The sequence below is a fragment of the Nerophis lumbriciformis genome, linkage group LG11 (genome assembly GCF_033978685.3).
Source record: "Nerophis lumbriciformis linkage group LG11, RoL_Nlum_v2.1, whole genome shotgun sequence".
NCBI classification, from domain to species: Eukaryota; Metazoa; Chordata; class Actinopteri; order Syngnathiformes; family Syngnathidae; genus Nerophis; species Nerophis lumbriciformis.
Genome location: NC_084558.2, coordinates 51,337,257 through 51,358,226, shown reverse-complemented (window position 1 = coordinate 51,358,226; position 20,970 = coordinate 51,337,257). Strand labels below are relative to the sequence as shown.

The following is a 20,970-nucleotide window of genomic DNA, read 5'->3' as shown; positions in this document are numbered from 1 at the left end:
ATCGCTCCTTGATATTCACCTGTATCGCTTCATGATATTCACCTGTTTCGCTCCATGATATTCTCCTGTATCGCTCCATGATATTCACTTGTATCGCTCCATGATATTCTCATGTATCGCTCCATGATATTCTCCTGTATCGCTCCATGATATTCACCTGTATCGCTCCATGATATTCACCTGTTTCGCTCCATGATATTCTCCTGTATCGCTCCATGATATTCACCTGTATCGCTCCATGATATTCTCCTGTATCGCTCCATGATATTCTCCTGTATCGCTCCATGATATTCACTTGTATCGCTCCATGATATTCTCCTGTATCGCTCAATGATATTCTCCTGTATCGCTCCATGATATTCACCTGTATCGCTCCATGATATTCTCCTGTATCGCTCCATGATATTCTCCTGTATCGCTCCATGATATTCTCCTGTATCGCTCCATGATATTCACCTGTGTCGCTCCATGATATTCACCTGTGTCGCTCCATGATATTCTCCTGTGTCGCTCCATGATATTCTCCTGTGTCGCTCCATGATATTCTCCTGTGTCGCTCCATGATATTCTCCTGTGTCGCTCCATGATATTCACCTGTGTCGCTCCATGATATTCTCCTGTGTCGCTCCATGATATTCTCCTGTGTCGCTCCATGATATTCACCTGTGTCGCTCCATGATATTCACCTGTGTCGCTCCATGATATTCTCCTGTGTCGCTCCATGATATTCTCCTGTGTCGCTCCATGATATTCTCCTGTGTCGCTCCATGATATTCTCCTGTGTCGCTCCATGATATTCTCCTGTGTCGCTCCATGATATTCACCTGTATCGCTCCATGATATTCACCTGTATCGCTCCATGATATTCTCCTGCATCGCTCCATGATATTCACCTGCATCGCTCCATGATATTCACCTGTATCGCTCCATGATATTCTCCTGTATCGCTCCATGATATTCTCCTGTGTCGCTCCATGATATTCTCCTGTGTCGCTCCATGATATTCTCCTGTGTCGCTCCATGATATTCACCTGTATCGCTCCATGATATTCTCCTGTATCGCTCCATGATATTCACCTGCATCGCTCCATGATATTCACCTGTATCGCTCCATGATATTCTCCTGTATCGCTCCATGATATTCACCTGCATCGCTCCATGATATTCACCTGCATCGCTCCATGATATTCACTTGTATCACTCTATGATATTCACCTGTATCGCTCCATGATATTCTCCACTGTGCGTGGAGGTGTCGGTTTCTTTGATCTATTGGTCATCTACAAATCTACAAAGCAGAGAGGGGGCAAACCTGACACCGTTCCAAGCACCCTTTTGTTTGAACTGTTTATGACCCAGTGCAGCAGCTGTTTATGACCCCCTGCCCTTTGAAGCAGCGACACCTATGTAATCAGAAAATGCCCAAATAAATGCGGAGGCGTGGAACTCTTACCTCACAGCGTACGAGGGTGCAAGTGCACGCGCTCTCCTCATGAGCTAAATTGAATCCTGTCTCTGTTTGATTCATTGCTTCTTGTCTTTATTCTCCTGTATCGCTCCATGATATTCACCTGTATCGCTCCATGATATTCTCCTGTATCGCTCCATGATATTCACCTGTATCGCTCCATGATATTCTCCTGTATCGCTCCTTCCACGATTCAGACTTTGACTTTTAATGGGAGTTCTTGGACTGTGTATCCTCTAGCAAGAACTGCTCGTCCTCCAGATAAGATCTACCAAAAAGGGAAAGTCTGATAAAAGATCCCCTTGATGAAGAACTCCTTGGTGCCCCGGGTGCATCTGTTGAAAGCAGCCTCAGAAACCTTGGGCTGGTGTTGGATCAGTCCGAGTCTTTGGAGGGTCAAAAAACTGTTCTTATCACCCGAGGGACATCTCTAAAGTGAGAACTTGGCTGTCAAGATCAGATGTGGAAATATGGACTATTGCAGTTCTCTTTTCAACGAGTCAACTCTAAAGAGACTTCAGACTGCTGCCAGACTTTGGACCGGTGCACCCAGAACAGTCCACATTAGCCCCGTTCTGTCCAGTCTTCGTCGGCGTTCAGTCAAATTCCGCGTAGGGTTTATGTCAGAATAATTGTATATAAGTTATCACACAACTGAGTTCAGGCTGCCCTGCGAGAAGACAAAGGCTGTCTTTGATCTTATCAAGCAAAAGGCTTGTAAACCTCCACTGTGTGCGACTAGATGCGCCGTGGAGGTGTCGGTTTCTTTGATCTATTGGTCATCTACAAATCTACAAAGCAGAGAGGGGGCAAACCTGACACCGTTCCAAGCACCCTTTTGTTTGAACTGTTTATGACCCAGTGCAGCAGCTGTTTATGACCCCCTGCCCTTAGAAGCAGCGACAGCTATGTAATCAGAAAATGCCCAAATAAATGCGGAGGCGTGGAACTCTTTCCTCACAGCGTACGAGTCTCTGTTTGATTCCTTGCTTCTTGTCTTTATTTAACAGATAGTTCGGTGTTTGAACCTGACAGTTTAAGATTTTAGTCCTGACTTTCCGTGCGTTGCTGACTTGCTGTGCCCCGACACTTTCATGGTCTTCAGGCCAGGGTCTTCTAAAGATCCCTAAAACTCATTTTGAAACCCGTAGAGACCTGGCGTTGCTCCCAGACCCTGGAACGACTTGCACCAGTCCCTCCGTGGTCTTGACTGTGTCGACACTAGGGTTTTCCCCAATACTAATATTTTGGTAATGTATTTTGATACTTTTCGATACTTTCCTATATAAAGGGTACCACAAAAAAAAGTCATTATTGTCTTTATTTGAACAAAAAAATGTTAGTGTACATGAAACATATGTTTGTTATTGTCATTTAGTCCTTAAATAAAATAGACAACTTGTCTTTTAGTAGTAAGTAAACAAACAAAGACTCCTAATTAGTCTATGCAGTAACATATTGTGTCATTTATTATTTTGTACACATTATGAGGGACAAACTGTAAAAAATTGATTATTAATCCACTTGTTCATTTACTGTTAATATCTGCTTATTTTCTGTTTGAACATGTTCTATCTACACTTCTGTTCAAATGTAATAATCACTTATTCTTCTCTTCTTTGATACTTTACATTAGTTTTGGATGATACCACACGTTTAGGTATCGATCCGATACCAAGTAGTTACAGGATCATACATTGGTCATATTCAAAGTCCAGGAACATATTTACTGACTTTATAAACATAATACACCATTTTTTTAAAACGATAACAGATTTTGTGATGCTAAAAAGTATCAAAGTAATCATAGTAGTATCGATTAGATACGCTCCTGTACTTTGTATCATTACAGTGGATGTCAGGTGTACATTTGACCGGTATTTTTTAAAGGCGGTATAGTACCGAATATGATTCATTAGTATACTAGTACCGTTATACCGTACAACCGTAGTTGACACATTTAAAAAAAACTATGGAAAACTTCTCTTTTTAGTTAACGAACCTTTTAAGTGTCATTCTTTTTATGATGTTGTTTTTAATTCATTTGTTGTTTTAATTCATCTTTGTTTTGTAGAGCGATTTGTGATTTTATCTGTAAATAAAAAGTACTTATTTCAGTCACATTTTACTCATGGTGTGCCCCAAGGTTCTATGCCGGGGCCCCCGTTGTTCTGTTTTGTTGGGGTCACTTTAAGACTTCATGGTTTTATTGTGTTATGACTTCATAAAAAGCGTTTATTCTCTTCATGATTCGTCCTTGACCTCCTCTCTGTCACTTCATAGCAGTCATCAGTCCACCGGTGTGTGAGCGCACGGTCACGAGAAACACACACTTTTTATAGTGTGTGTGTGTGTGTGTAATGATTACACAACACACTCTTAGGCCACAACATTAGGGACAGTTCCAACTAGGTGCTGCTACTAAGAATACTGCTACTACAACTAAGTCTACTATTAAGGATCCACTGCAAAAAGTACATCAAAGATCCTCTATTTGGCAAGAGTCATCTGTCCTGCTTTTTGCAGCCGGTCCTTAGAAATACCCAAGATCATTCATGCAACGCCAAAATTGACTGACTGCAAAAATGCCAGTCAAAGATCCTGTATATGACAGGAGTGCCACGCTGTTTTCAAAAGCGTGTTGTAAAAACACTGGTCAAAGATCCTCTATACGGCAGGAGTATTCTGCTGTTTTTAAGGGCCCGCAGCAAAAAAAAGCTAGTCAAATATCCTCTATATGGCAGGAGTACTCTGCTGTTTTTAAGGGCCCACGGCAAAAAAAATCTAGTCAAAGATCCTCGATATGGCCGGAGTACTCTGCTGTTTTTAAGGGCCCACTGCAAAAAAAGCTAGTCAAAGATCCTCGATATGGCCGGAGTACTTTGCTGTTTTTAAGGGCCCACTGCAAAAAAAGCTAGTCAAAGATCCTCTATATGGCAGGAGTACTCTGCTGTTTTTAAGGGCCCTCTCCAAAAAAAGCTAGTCAAAGATCCACTATATGGCAGGAGTACTCTGCTGTTTTTAAGGGCCCACTGCAAAAAAAGCTAGTCAAAGATCCCCTATATGGCAGGAGTACTCTGCTGTTTCTAAGGGCCCACTGCAAAAAAAGCTAGTCAAAGATCCACTATATGGCAGGAGTACTCTGCTGTTTCTACGGGCCCACTGCAAAAAAAGCTAGTCAAAGATCCTCTATATGGCAGGATTACTCTGCTGTTTTTAAGGGCCCACTGCAAAAAAAGCTAGTCAAAGATCCTCTATATGGAGGGGTACTCTGCTGTTTTTAAGGGCCCACTGCAAAAAAAGCTAGTCAAAGATCCTCTATATGGCAGGAGTACTCTGCTGTTTTTAAGGGCCCACTACAAAAAGCTAGTCAAAGATCCTCTATATGGCAGGAGTACTCTGCTGTTTTTAAGGGCCCACTGCAAAAAAAGCTAGTCAAAGATCCTCTATACGGCAGGAGTACTCTGCTGTTTTTAAGGGCCCACTGCAAGAAAAGCTAGTCAAAGATCCTCTATATGGAGGGGTACTCTGCTGTTTTTAAGGGCCCACTGCAAAAAAAAGCTAGTCAAAGATCCTCTATATGGCAGGAGTACTCTGCTGTTTTTAAGGGCCCACTGCAAAAAAAGCTAGTCAAAGATCCTCTATATAGAGGGGTACTCTGCTGTTTTTAAGGGCCCACTGCAAAAAAAGCTAGTCAAAGATCCTCTATATGGCAGGAGTACTCTGCTGTTTCTAAGGGCCCACTGCAAAAAAAAGCTATTCAAAGATCCTATATATGGCAGGAGTACTCTGCTGTTTTTAAGGGCCCACTACGAAAAGCTCGTCAAAGATCCTCTATATGGCAGGAGTACTCTGTTGTTTCTAAGGGCCTACTGCAAAAAAAGCTAGTCAAAGATCCTCTATATGGCAGCAGTAATCTGCTGTTTCTAAGGGCCCACTGCAAAAAAAGCTAGTCAAAGATCCACTATATGGCAGGAGTACTCTGCTGTTTCTAAGGGCCCACTGCAAAAAAAGGTAGTCAAAGATCCTCTATATGGCAGGAGTACTCTGCTGTTTCTAAGGGCCCACTGCAAAAAAAGCTAGTCAAAGATCCTCTATATGGCAGGAGTACTCTGCTGTTTCTAAGGGCCCACTGCAAAAAAAGCTAGTCAAAGATCCCCTATATGGCAGGAGTACTCTGCTGTTTTAAGGGCCCACTGCAAAAAAAAAGCTAGTCAAAGATCCTCTATATGGCAAGAGTACTCTGCTGTTTCTAAGGGCCCACTGCAAAAAAAGCTAGTCAAAGATCCACTATATGGCAGGAGTACTCTGCTGTTTCTAAGGGCCCACTGCAAAAAAAAAGCTATTCAAAGACCCTATATATGGCAGGAGTACTCTGCTGTTTTTAAGGGCCCACAGCAAAAAAAGCTTGTCAAAGATCCTCGATATGGCAGGAGTACTCTGCTGTTTTTAAGGGCCCACTGCAAAAAAAGCTAGTCAAAGATCCTCTATATGGCAGGAGTACTCTGCTGTTTTTAAGGGCCCACTACGAAAAGCTCGTCAAAGATCCTCTATATGGCAGGAGTACTCTGTTGTTTCTAAGGGCCTACTGCAAAAAAAGCTAGTCAAAGATCCTCTATATGGCAGGAGTACTCTGCTGTTTCTAAGGGCCCACTGCAAAAAAAGCTAGTCAAAGATCCACTATATGGCAGGAGTACTCTGCTGTTTCTAAGGGCCCACTACGAAAAGCTTGTCAAAGATCCTCTATTTGGCAGGAGTACCCTGTTGTTTCTAAGGGCCTACTGCAAAAAAAGCTAGTCAAAGATCCTCTATATGGCAGGAGTAATCTGCTGTTTCTAAGGGCCCACTGCAAAAAAAGCTAGTCAAAGATCCACTATATGGCAGGAGTACTCTGCTGTTTCTAAGGGCCCACTGCAAAAAAAGGTAGTCAAAGATCCTCTATATGGCAGGAGTACTCTGCTGTTTTTAAGGGCCCACTACGAAAAGCTCGTCAAAGATCCTATATATGGCAGGAGTACTCTGTTGTTTCTAAGGGCCCACTGCAAAAAAAGGTAGTCAAAGATCCTCTATATGGCAGGAGTACTCTGCTGTTTCTAAGGGCCCACTGCAAAAAAAAAGCTAGTCAAAGATCCTCTATATGACAGGATTTTTCTCTTTTTACAAACATACACTGAAAATGTTAGTCAAAGATCCTCTATATGAGAGGATGTTGCTCTTTTTAAAAGACATACATTGAAAAAGATGCACGTCAAAGATCCTCTATATGATAGAATTTAACTCTTCTTAAAGACATACAGTGAAAAAGTTAGCCAAAGATCCTCCATATTAGAGGATTTTACTCTTTTTAAAGACATACAGTGAAAAAGTTAGTCAAAGATCCTCTATATGACAGGATTGTTCTCTTTTTACAAACATACACTGAAAAAGTTAGTCAAAGATCCTTTATATGAGAGGATTTTTTTCTTTTTACAAACATACACTGAAAAAGTTAGTCAAAGATCCTTTATGTGAGATGATTTGGCTCTTTTAAAGACATACAGTAAAACAAGTTAGTCAAAGATCCTCTGTATGACAGGATTTTACTCTTTTTAAAGACATACACTGAAAAAGTTAGTCAAAGATCCTCTATATGAGAGGATGTTGCTCTTTTTAAAAGACATAAATTGAAAAAGATGCACGTCAAAGATCCTCTATATGATAGGATTTAACTCTTCTTAAAGACATACAGTGAAAAAGTTAGTCAAAGATCCTCTATATGACAGGATGTTGCTCTTTTTACAAACATACACTGACAAGGTTAGTCAAAGATCCTCTATACGAGAGGATGTTGCTCTTTTTACAAACATACACTGACAAGGTTAGTCAAAGATCCTCTATATGACAGGATTTTGCTCTTTTTAAAGACATACGCTGAAAAAGTTAGTCAAAGATCCTTTATATGAGATGATTTGGCTCTTTTAAAGACATACAGTAAGACAAGTTAGTCAAAGATCCTCTGTGTGACAGGATTTTACTCTTTTTAAAGACATACACTGAAAAAGTTAGTCGAAGATCCTCTATATGAAAGGATGTTGCTCTTTTTAAAGACATACATTGAAAAAGATGCACGTCAAAGATCCTCTATTTGATAGGATTTGACTCTTTTTAAAGACATACAGTGAAAAAGTTAGTCAAAGATCCTCTATATGACAGGATGTTGCTCTTTTTACAAACATACACTGACAAGGTTAGTCAAAGATCCTCTATATGAGAGGATGTTGCTCTTTTTACAAACATACACTGACAAGGTTAGACAAAGATCCTCTATATGAGAGGATTTTGCTCTTTTTAAAGACATACGCTGAAAAAGTTAGTCAAAGATCCTTTATATGAGATACTTTGGCTCTTTTAAAGACATACAGTGAAAAAGTTAGTCAAAGATCCTCTGTGTGACAGGATTTTTCTCTTTTTACAAACATACACTGAAAAAGTTAGTCAAAGATCCTCTATATGAGATGATTTGGCTCTTTTAAAGACATACAGTAAAACAAGTTAGTCAAAGATCCTCTGTATGACAGGATTTTACTCTTTTTAAAAACATACACTGAAAAAGTTAGTCCAAAATCCTCTATATGAGAGGATGTTGCTCTTTTTAAAGACATAAATTGAAAAAGATGCACGTCAAAGATCCTCTATTTGATAGGATTGAACTCTTCTTAAAGACATACAGTGAAAAAGTTAGCCAAAGATCCTCTATATGACAGCATGTTGCTCTTTTTACAAACATACACTGACAAGGTTAGTCAAAGATCCTCTAAATGAGAAGATTTTGCTCTTTTTAAAGACATACGCTGAAAAAGTTAGTCAAAGATCCTTTATATGAGATAATTTGGCTCTTTTAAAGACATACAGTAAAACAAGTTAGTCAAAGATCCTCTGTATGACAGGATTTTACTCTTTTTAAAGACATACAGTGAAAAAGTTAGTCGAAGATCCTCTATATGAAAGGATGTTGCTCTTTTTAAAGACATACATTGAAAAAGATGCACGTCAAAGATCCTCTATTTGATAGGATTTGACTCTTTTTAAAGACATACAGTGAAAAAGTTAGTCAAAGATCCTCTATGAAATGATGTTGCTCTTTTTAAAGACATACACTGAAAAAGATGCATGTCAAAGATCCTCTATAGGACAGGATTTTTTTCTTTTTACAAACATACACTGACAAGGTTAGTCAAAGATCCTCTATATGACAGGATTTTGCTCTTTTTAAAGACATACACTGAAAAAGTTAGTTGAAGATCCTCTATATGAAAGGATGTTGCTCTTTTTAAAGACATACAGTGAAAAAGTTAGCCAAAGATCCTCTATGTGACAGGATTTTTCTCTTTTTACAAACATACACTGAAAATGTTAGTCAAAGATCCTCTATATGAGAGGATTTTGCTCTTTTTAAAGACAAATGCTGAAAAAGTTAGTCAAAGATCCTTTATATGAGATAATTTGGCTCTTTTAAAGACATACAGTAAAACAAGTTAGTCAAAGATCCTCTGTATGACAGGATTTTACTCTTTTTAAAGACATACAGTGAAAAAGTTAGTCGAAGATCCTCTATATGAAAGGATGTTGCTCTTTTTAAAGACATACAGTGAAAAAGTTAGTCAAAGATCCTCTATATGAAAGGATGTTGCTCTTTTTAAAGACATACAGTGAAAAAGTTAGTCAAAGATCCTCTATATGACAGGATTTTACTCTTTTTAAAGACATACACTGAAAAAGTTAGTTGAAGATCCTCTATATGAAAGGATGTTGCTCTTTTTAAAGACATAAATTGAAAAAGATGCACGTCAAAGATCCTCTATATGATAGGATTTAACTCTTCTTAAAGACATACAGTGAAAAAGTTAGCCAAAGATCCTCTATATTAGAGGATTTTACTCTTTTTAAAGACATACAGTGAAAAAGTTAGTCAAAGATCCTCTATATGACAGGATGTTTCTCTTTTTACAAACATACACTGACAAGGTTAGTCAAAGATCCTCTATATGAAAGGATGTTGCTCTTTTTAAAGACATAAATTGAAAAAGATGCACGTCAAAGATCCTCTATATAATAGGATTTAACTCTTCTTAAAGACATACAGTGAAAAAGTTAGCCAAAGATCCTCTATATTAGAGGATTTTACTCTTTTTAAAGACATACAGTGAAAAAGTTAGTCAAAGATCCTCTATATGACAGGATGTTTCTCTTTTTACAAACATACACTGACAAGGTTAGTCAAAGATCCTCTATATGACAGGATTTTACTCTTTTTAAAGACATACAGTGAAAAAGTTAGTCGAAGATCCTCTATATGAAAGGGTGTTGCTCTTTTTAAAGACATAAATTGAAAAAGATGCACGTCAAAGATCCTCTATATGATAGGATTTAACTCTTAAAAACATACAGTGAAAAAGTTAGTCGAAGATCCTCTATGAAATGATGTTGCTCTTTTTAAAGACATACACTGAAAATGATGCATGTCAAAGATCCTCTATAGGACAGGATTTTTTTCTTTTTACAAACATACACTGACAAGGTTAGCCAAAGATCCTCTATGTGACAGGATTTTGCTCTTTTTAAAGACAAACGCTGAAAAAGTTAGTCAAAGATCCTTTATATGAGATAATTTGGCTCTTTTAAAGACATACAGTAAAACAAGTTAGTCAAAGATCCTCTGTATGACAGGATTTTACTCTTTTTAAAGACATACAGTGAAAAAGTTAGTCGAAGATCCTCTATATGAAAGGATGTTGCTCTTTTTAAAGACATACAGTGAAAAAGTTAGTCAAAGATCCTCTATATGAAAGGATGTTGCTCTTTTTAAAGACATACAGTGAAAAAGTTAGTCAAAGATCCTCTATATAACAGGATTTTTCTCTTTTTACAAACATACACTGAAAATGTTAGTCAGAGATCCTCTATATGAAAGGATGTTGCTCTTTTTAAAGACGTACAGTGAAAAAGTTAGTCAAAGATCCTCCATATAACAGGAATTTTCTCTTTTTACAAACATACACTGAAAAAGATCCTCTATATGAGATAATTTGGCTCTTTTAAAGACATACCGTACAGTAAAACAAGTTAGTCAAAGATCCTCTGTATGACAGGATTTTACTCTTTTTAAAGACATACAGTGAAAAAGTTAGTCAAAGATCCTCTATATGAGAGGATTTTACTCTTTTTAAAGACATACAGTGAAAAAGTTAGTCAAAGATCCTCTATATAACAGGATTTTTCTCTTTTTACAAACATACACTGAAAAAGTTAGTCAAAGATTCTCTATATGAGATGATTTGGCTCTTTTAAAGACATACAGTAAAACAGGTTAGTCAAAGATCCTCTGTATGACAGGATTTGACTCTTTTTAAAGACATACACCGAAAAAGTTAGTCGAAGATCCTCTATATGAGAGGATGTTGCTCTTTTTAAAGACATACATTGAAAAAGATGCACGTCAAAGATCCTCTATTTGATAGGATTTAACTCTTCTTAAAGACATACAGTGGAAAAAGTTAGCCAAAGATCCTCTATATGACAGGATGTTTCTTTTTACAAACATACACTGAAAATGTTAGTCAAAGATCCTCTATATGAGAGGATTTTACTCTTTTTAAAGACATACACTGAAAAAGTTAGTCGAAGGTCCTCTATATGACAGGATTTTTCTCTTTTTACAAACATACACTGAAAAAGTTAGTCAAATATCCTTTATATGAGATAATTTGGCTCTTTAAAGACATACAGTAAAACAAGTTAGTCAAAGATCCTCTGTATGACAGGATTTTACTCTTTTTAAAGACATACAGTGAAAAGTTAGTCGAAGATCCTCTATATGAAAGGATGTTGCTCTTTTTAAAGACATAAATTGAAAAAGATGCACGTCAAAGATCCTCTATATGATAGGATTTAACTCTTCTTAAAGACATACAGTGAAAAAGTTAGTCAAAGATCCTCTATATGACAGGATGTTGCTCTTTTTACAAACATACACTGACAAGGTTAGTCAAAGATCCTCTATATGAGAGGATGTTGCTCTTTTTACAAACATACACTGACAAGGTTAGTCAAAGATCCTCTATATGACAGGATTTTGCTCTTTTTAAAGACATACGCTGAAAAAGTGAGTCAAAGATCCTTTATATGAGATAATTTGGCTCTTTTAAAGACATACAGTAAAACAAGTTAGTCAAAGATCCTCTGTATGACAGGATTTTACTCTTTTTAAAGACATACAGTGAAAAAGTTAGTCAAAGATCCTCTATATGAAAGGATGTTGCTCTTTTTAAAGACATAAATTGAAAAAGATGCACGTCAAAGATCCTCTATTTGATAGGATTTAACTCTTCTTAAAGACATACAGTGAAAAAGTTAGTCAAAGATCCTCTATATGACAGGATGTTGCTCTTTTTACAAACATACACTGACAAGGTTAGTCAAAGATCCTCTATATGACAGGATTTTGCTCTTTTTAAAGACATACGCTGAAAAAGTTAGTCAAAGATCCTTTATATGAGATACTTTGGCTCTTTTAAAGACATACAGTAAAACAAGTTAGTCAAAGATCCTCTGTATGACAGGATTTTACTCTTTTTAAAGACATACAGTGAAAAAGTTAGTCAAAGATCCTCTATATGAAAGGATGTTGCTCTTTTTAAAGACATAAATTGAAAAAGATGCACGTCAAAGATCCTCTATTTGATAGGATTGAACTCTTCTTAAAGACATACAGTGAAAAAGTTAGTCAAAGATCCTCTATATGACAGGATGTTGCTCTTTTTACAAACATACACTGACAAGGTTAGTCAAAGATCCTCTATATGAGAGGATTTTGCTCTTTTTAAAGACATACGCTGAAAAAGTTAGTCAAAGATCCTTTATATGAGATACTTTGGCTCTTTTAAAGACATACAGTAAAACAAGTTAGTCAAAGATCCTCTGTATGACAGGATTTTACTCTTTTTAAAGACATACACTGAAAAAGTTAGTCGAAGATCCTCTATATGAAAGGATGTTGCTCTTTTTAAAGACATAAATTGAAAAAGATGCACGTCAAAGATCCTCTATTTGATAGGATTTAACTCTTCTTAAAGACATACAGTGAAAAAGTTAGTCAAAGATCCTCTATATGACAGGATGTTGCTCTTTTTACAAACATACACTGACAAGGTTAGTCAAAGATCCTCTATATGACAGGATTTTGCTCTTTTTAAAGACATACGCTGAAAAAGTTAGTCAAAGATCCTTTATATGAGATACTTTGGCTCTTTTAAAGACATACAGTAAAACAAGTTAGTCAAAGATCCTCTGTATGACAGGATTTTACTCTTTTTAAAGACATACAGTGAAAAAGTTAGTCAAAGATCCTCTATATGAAAGGATGTTGCTCTTTTTAAAAGACATACATTGAAAAAGATGCACGTCAAAGATCCTCTATTTGATAGGATTTAACTCTTCTTAAAGACATACAGTGAAAAAGTTAGTCAAAGATCCTCTATATGATAGGATTTAACTCTTCTTAAAGACATACAGTGAAAAAGTTAGCCAAAGATCCTCTATATGACAGTATTTTTCTCTTTTTACAAACATACACTGAAAATGTTAGTCAAAGATCCTCTATATGAAAGGATTTTGCTCTTTTTAAAGACAAACGCTGAAAAAGTTAGTCAAAGATCCTTTATATGAGATAATTTGGCTCTTTTAAAGACATACAGTAAAACAAGTTAGTCAAAGATCCTCTGTATGACAGGATTTTACTCTTTTTAAAGACATACAGTGAAAAAGTTAGTCAAAGATCCTCTATGTGAAAGGATGTTGCTCTTTTTAAAGACATACAGTGAAAAAGTTAGTCAAAGATCCTCTATATGAAAGGATGTTGCTCTTTTTAAAGACATACATTGAAAAAGATGCACGTCAAAGATCCTCTATATAAGAGGATTTAACTCTTCTTAAAGACATACAGTGAAAAAGTTAGCCAAAGATCCTCTATATTAGAGGATTTTACTCTTTTTAAAGACATACAGTGAAAAAGTTAGTCAAAGATCCTCTATATGACAGGATGTTGCTCTTTTTACAAACATACACTGACAAGGTTAGTCGAAGATCCTCTATATGAAAGGATGTTGCTCTTTTTAAAGACATAAATTGAAAAAGATGCACGTCAAAGATCCTCTATATGATAGGATTTAACTCTTCTTAAAGACATACAGTGAAAAAGTTAGCCAAAGATCCTCTATATTAGAGGATTTTACTATTTTTAAAGACATACAGTGAAAAAGGTAGTCAAAGATCCTCTATATTAGAGGATTTTACTATTTTTAAAGACATACAGTGAAAAAGGTAGTCAAAGATCCTCTATATGACAGGATTTTTCTCTTTTTACAAACATACACTGAAAATGTTAGTCAAAGATCCTCTATATGAGAGGATTTTGCTCTTTTTAAAGACACACTGAAAAAGATGTACGTCAGAGATCCTCTATATGATAGGATTTTACTCTTTTTAAAGACATACAGTGAATAGGTTAGTCAAAGATCCTCTTTTAGAAAAGTATGTTGCTCCTTTTAAAGACATACAGTGAAAAAGTTAGTCAAAGATCCTCTATATAACAGGATTTTTCTCTTTTTACAAACATACACTGAAAATGTTAGTCAAAGATCCTCTATATGAGAGGATGTTGCTCTTTTTAAAAGACATACATTGAAAAAGATCCTCTATATGATAGGATTTAACTCTTCTTAAAGACATACAGTGAAAAAGTTAGCCAAAGATCCTCTATGTTAGAGGATTTTACTCTTTTTAAAGACATACAGTGAAAAAGTTAGTCAAAGATCCTCTATATGACAGGATGTTTCTCTTTTTACAAACATACACTGACAAGGTTAGTCAAAGATCCTCTATATGAAAGGATGTTGCTCTTTTTAAAGACATACAGTGAAAAAGTTAGTCGAAGATCCTCTATATGAAAGGATGTTGCTCTTTTTAAAGACATAAATTGAAAAAGATGCACGTCAAAGATCCTCTATATGATAGGATTTAACTCTTAAAAACATACAGTGAAAAAGTTAGTTGAAGATCCTCTATGAAATGATGTTGCTCTTTTTAAAGACATACACTGAAAAAGATGCATGTCAAAGATCCTCTATATGACAGGATTTTTTTCTTTTTACAAACATACACTGAAAAGGTTAGTCAAAGATCCTCTATATGAGAGGATTTTGCTCTTTTTAAAAGACATACAGTGAAAAAGTTAGTCAAAGATCCTCTATATGAAAGGATGTTGCTCTTTTTAAGGACATACAGTGAAAAAGTTAGTCGAAGATCCTCTATATGAAAGGATGTTGCTCTTTTTAAAGACATAAATTGAAAAAGATGCACGTCAAAGATCCTCTATTTGATAGGATTTAACTCTTAAAAACATACAGTGAAAAAGTTAGTCGAAGATCCTCTATGAAATGATGTTGCTCTTTTTAAAGACATACACTGAAAAAGATGCATGTCAAAGATCCTCTATATGACAGGATGTTTTTCTTTTTACAAACATACACTGAAAAGGTTAGTCAAAGATCCTCTATATGAGAGGATTTTGCTCTTTTTAAAAGACATACAGTGAAAAAGTTAGTCGAAGATCCTCTATATGAAAGGATGTTGCTCTTTTTAAAGACATACAGTGAAAAAGTTAGTCAAAGATCCTCTATATAACAGGATTTTTCTCTTTTTACAAACATACGCTGAAAAAGTTAGTCAAAGATCCTTTATGTGAGATAATTTGGCTCTTTTAAAGACATACAGTAAAACAAGTTAGTCAAAGATCCTCTGTATGACAGGATTTTACTCTTTTTAAAGACATACACTGAAAAAGTTAGTCCAAGATCCTCTATATGAAAGGATGTTGCTCTTTTTAAAGACATAAATTGAAAAAGATGCAAGTCAAAGATCCTCTATATGATAGGAGTTAACTCTTCTTGAAGACATACAGTGAAAAAGTTAGTCAAAGATCCTCTGTGTGACAGGATTTTACTCTTTTTAAAGACATACACTGAAAAAATTAGTTGAAGATCCTCTATATGAAAGGATGTTGCTCTTTTTAAAGACATACATTGAAAAAGATGCACGTCAAAGATCCTCTATATGATAGGATTTAACTCTTCTTAAAGACATACAGTGAAAAAGTTAGTCAAAGATCCTCTATATGAGATGATTTGGCTCTTTTAAAGACATACAGTAAAACAAGTTAGTCAAAGATCCTCTATATGACAGGGTTTTTCTCTTTTTACAAACATACACTGAAAATGTTAGTCAAAGATCCTCTATATGAGAGGATGTTGCTCTTTTTAAAAGACATACATTGAAAAAGATCCTCTATATGATAGGATTGAACTCTTCTTAAAGACATACAGTGAAAAACTTAGCCAAAGATCCTCTATATTAGAGGATTTTACTCTTTTTAAAGACATACAGTGAAAAAGTGAGTTAAAGATCCTCTATATGACAGGATTTTTTTCTTTTTACAAACATACACTGAAAAGGTTAGTCAAAGATCCTCTATATGAGAGGATTTTGCTCTTTTTAAAAGACATACAGTGAAAAAGTTAGTCAAAGATCCTCTATATGAAAGGATGTTGCTCTTTTTAAAGACATACAGTGAAAAAGTTAGTCAAAGATCCTCTGTGTGACAGGATTTTTCTCTTTTTACAAACATACACTGAAAAAGTTAGTCAAAGATCCTTTATATGATAGGATTTAACTCTTCTTGAAGACATACAGTGAAAAAGTTAGTCAAAGATCCTCTGTATGACAGGATTTAACTCTTCTTAAAGACATACACTGAAAAAATTAGTCGAAGATCCTCTATATGAAAGGATGTTGCTCTTTTTAAAGACATACAGTAAAACAAGTTAGTCAAAGATCCTCTGTATGACAGGATTTTACTCTTTTTAAAGACATACACCGAAAAAGTTAGCCAAAGATCCTCTATATTAGAGGATTTTACTATTTTTAAAGACATACAGTGAAAAAGTTAGCCAAAGATCCTCTATATGACAGGATGTTGCCCTTTTTACAAACATACACTGACAAGGTTAGTCAAAGATCCTCTATATGAGAAGATGTTGCTCTTTTTAGAGACATACACTGAAAAAGAGATCCTCTATTTAAGAGGATGGTTTTGCTGTTTCTCAGAATTTTCTGCAAGAATGTCCATGTAAGTTTCAAGCTGATGTGTGGCCCTCTAAAATATGAATAATGATATTATTATATTGTAAAAATCATAATATTATTATTATTATTATTAGGTGGAGCACAAAGTCCAAACATGTGAAATAATGTTGTATTTGGGTATTCTGACCTTCCTGTGCTTCCTCTCCTTCTCCGCCCTCTCCGTCCTCTCCAGCCTCAGCTTGTCCAGCTCCAGGCGCAGTTCGTCGGTCTCCGGGCCGATGCTGTGGCGGCTCACCATCACCTCCAGGATCTCCAACACCCGCACCACTTTGGGCATGAGGCGGGACAGAGCCTCGCAGCCGTACTGGTCGATGATCCGCTCGAACTCCTGGCCCACCGCCGCGGCGATGTCGTACACGTCCATGACGGTCAGGTCCGCCACGTTCTTCTCCAGGGCCGAGCCGGGCTCGTCCGGGATGTGTCGGCCCTCCATGGCGCTTCCTGTTGTGCCGCCGCCGCGGACACGGACACGGACTCGCCTCCCGGAGAGACGACTCCGCTCAGCCCGGGGACTGCCTTCAAATACGGCCTGAACGTTTCCGGCTAGCGTGCGTCCATGACGGACGCCTTCGTGAAACTTTTAAAAGTGATTTTATTCGGAATAAACCGCGGCCCTCTTGTCCTCCTGTCCCCTGTTGACGTCTAGCAAGCCCACCGAGATGAGGGCAGCCCTGGTTTCCGCCTTCCTTTCGCAATAAAAGCACCCACACTTCCGGGTACTCTCTCGGTGTGCTTTTATTCCGATTTTTTTCATCGGATTATCTACAATTTCCCGTAGATCTTTCCTTTAGGAACAAACCGCGGCGACTTCCTGCACAATCCTACCATTTCCACCCTGTTGACAAGCTTGACTAAAAATAAACGTATGACGTCTCTGGAAGAATATTTGTGGCAGTGGTGACTCAAAGGATTCTGACTGGCCTTCTTCTTCTTTTATTTCCACATCCGCCACAAGACTATTAGTCATCTAACTTGCAAAATATGATAATATAAGACAAACATACTAATATTGTGAGTTGTGAGGGAGAAAAGTTATTCATTTTGAAGAAAAAAAATAAAGTTGCAAAAAAAAAAACAATAACATAAGGGTTTTTGTGTGTGATTTTGAACGCAGTAAAGTCGTAATATTACAATAAATACATGTGCGATTTTAAAAAGAAATACGTTAAATGTTATAAGATAAATTTGTAACAATATTATAGAAAAAAGTTGCAATTTATTAGAATAAAATAAATTATAAGATAATTTCACATGAATAAAGTTGCAATACAACAAGAATTTTGAAAAATACATAAATTAATAATAGCATAAAAATGATTTTTTTTTTAAGGTCGTAATACAACAAAAAATACATGTGCGATTTTAAAAAGAAATACGTACAATAAATTGTATTAGGGAATACAATATAAAAAATTTGAAATTTTTACATGAATAAAGTTGCAGTACAACTAGAATTTTGAAAAATAAATAAATTAAAAATAGCATAAAAAATATTTTTTAAGGTCGTAATATTACAATAAATACAAGTGTGATTTTAAAAAGAAATAGGTTAAATGCAATAAGATAAATTTGTAACAATATAATTAAAAATTGCAATTTATTAGAGAATCTAAAAAAAAAAAGATTTTTTCACATTGCAATACAACTAAAATTCTGAAAAATACATAAATTAATAATAGCATACAATTATTTTTTTCAAGGTCGTAGTAACACAATAAATACATGTGTGATTTCAAAAAGAAATAAGTTAAATGCAATAAGATAAATTTGTAACAATATAATAAAAAAATTGCAATTTATTAGAGAATAAAACAAAAAAGAAGATATTTTCACATGAATATAGTTGCAATACAACTAGAATTCTGAAAAATATATAAATTAATAATAGCATAAAAATTATTTTTTAAGGTCGTAATATTAAAAAAAATACATCTGCGATTTTAAAAAGAAATACGTAAAGTTTAATAAGATACAATTTGTAACAATATTTTAAAAAAGTTGCAATTTATTAGGGAATACAATAAAAAATATATGAAATTTTTACATGAATAAAGTTGCAGTACAACTAGAATTTTGAAAAATACATAAATTAATAATAGCATAAAAATGATTTTTTTTTTAAGGTCGTAATACAACAAAAAATACATGTGCGATTTTAAAAAGAAATACGTACAATTTTATCTTACAATATAAATTGTATTAGGGAATACAATAAAAAATGTGAAATTTTTACATGAGTAAAGTTGCAGTACAACTAAAATTTTGAAAAATAAATAAATTAATAATAGCATAAAAAATATTTTTTAAGGTCGTAATATTACAATAAATACAAGTGTGATTTTAAAAAGAAATAGGTTAAATGCAATAAGATAAATTTGTAACAATATAATTAAAAATTGCAATTTATTAGAGAATCTAAAAAAAAAAAGATTTTTTCACATTACAATACAACTAAAATTCTGAAAAATACATAAATTAATAATAGCATACAATTATTTTTTTCAAGGTCGTAGTAACACAATAAATACATGTGCGATTTTAAAAATAAATAAGTTAAATGCAACAAGATAAATTTGTAACAATATAATAAAAACAATTGCAATTTATTAGAGAATAAAACAAAAACTAAGATATTTTCACATGAATATAGTTGCAGTACAACTAGAATTCTGAAAAATATATAAATTAATAATAGCATAAAAGTTATTTTTTAAGGTCGTAATATTAAAAAAAATACACGTGTGATTTCAAAAAGAAATAAGTTAAATGTAATAAGATACATTTTTAACAATTTGATTAAAAAAAAGCAATTTATTAGAGAATAAAATAAAAAATAAGATATTTTCACATTAATAAAGTTACAATACCATTAGAATTCTGAAAAATACATAAATTAATGATAGCATAAAAATGATTTTTTTTTAAGGTCGTAATATTACAAAAAATACATCTGCGATTTTAAAAAGAAATACGTAAAATTTTATAAGATACAATTTGTAACAATATTTAAAAAAAGTTGCAATTTATTAGGGAATAAAATAAAAAATATATGACATTTTTACATGAATAAAGTTGCAGTACAACTAGAATTTTGAAAAATACATAAATTAATAATAGCATAAAAATTATTTTTTTTAAGGTTGTAATACAACAAAAAATACATGTGCGATTTTAAAAAGAAATACGTACAATTTTATCTTACAATATAAATTGTATTAGGGAATACAATAAAAAATGTGAAATTATTACATGAATAAAGTTGCAGTACAACTAGAATTTTGAAAAATAAATAAATTAAAAATAGCATAAAAAATATTTTTTAAGGTCGTAATATTACAATAAATACAAGTGTGATTTTAAAAAGAAATAGGTTAAATGCAATAAGATAAATTTGTAACAATATAATTAAAAATTGCAATTTATTAGAGAATAAAATAAAAAATAAGATATTTTCACATTAATTAAGTTGCAATACAACTAGAATTCTGAAAAATGCATAAATTAATAATAGCATACAATTATTTTTTAAGGTCATAATTTTACAATAAACACGTGCAATTTTAAAAAGAAATAAGTTAAATGCAATAAGATACATTTGTAACAATATAATTAAAAAATTGCAATTTATTAGAGAATAAAACAAAAAATAAGATATTTTCACATGAATATAGTTGCAGTACAACTAGAATTTTGAAAAATAAATAAATTAATAATAGCATAATTTTCTTTTAAGGTCGTAATATTACAATAAATACATGTGCGATTTTAAAAAGAAATAAATTAAATGTAATAAGATCAATTTGTAACAATATAATCAAAACATTGCAATTTATTAGACAATACAATAAAAAAAAGAAGATATTTTCACATTAATAAAGTTGCAATATAACCAGAATTCTGAAAAATACATAAATTAATAATAGCATAAAAATGATTTTTTTAAGGTCGTAATATTACAAAAAATACATATGCGATGTTAAAAAGAAATACGTAAAGTTTAATAAGATACAATTTGTAACAATATTTTAAAAAAGTTGCAATTTATTAGGGAATACAATAAAAAATATATGAAATTTTTACATGAATAAAGTTGCAGTACAACTAGAATTTTGAAAAATACATAAATTAATAATAGCATAAAAATTATTTTTTTTAAGGTTGTAATACAACAAAAAATACATGTGCGATTTTAAAAAGAAATACGTACAATTTTATCTTACAATATAAATTGTATTAGGGAATACAATAAAAAATGTGAAATTTTT

The 20,970-nt window shown here is 33.9% G+C and overlaps 1 protein-coding gene across 4 annotated transcripts in view; it reads right to left on the bottom strand.

The window, feature by feature from the left end:
- rilpl1 (Rab interacting lysosomal protein-like 1) overlaps positions 1-17,526 on the bottom strand; it is a 76,095-nt gene extending 58,569 nt beyond the window's left edge. For all 4 annotated transcript variants that reach the window (XM_072914174.1, XM_061966314.2, XM_072914175.1 and 1 more), the window contains exon 1: positions 16,833-17,526. In XM_072914174.1, the coding sequence (XP_072770275.1) occupies positions 16,833-17,138 (306 nt within the window). In that variant the 5' untranslated portion in view covers positions 17,139-17,526. The remainder of the gene's footprint in view (positions 1-16,832) is intronic.
- Positions 17,527-20,970: the final 3,444 nt, after the last annotated feature.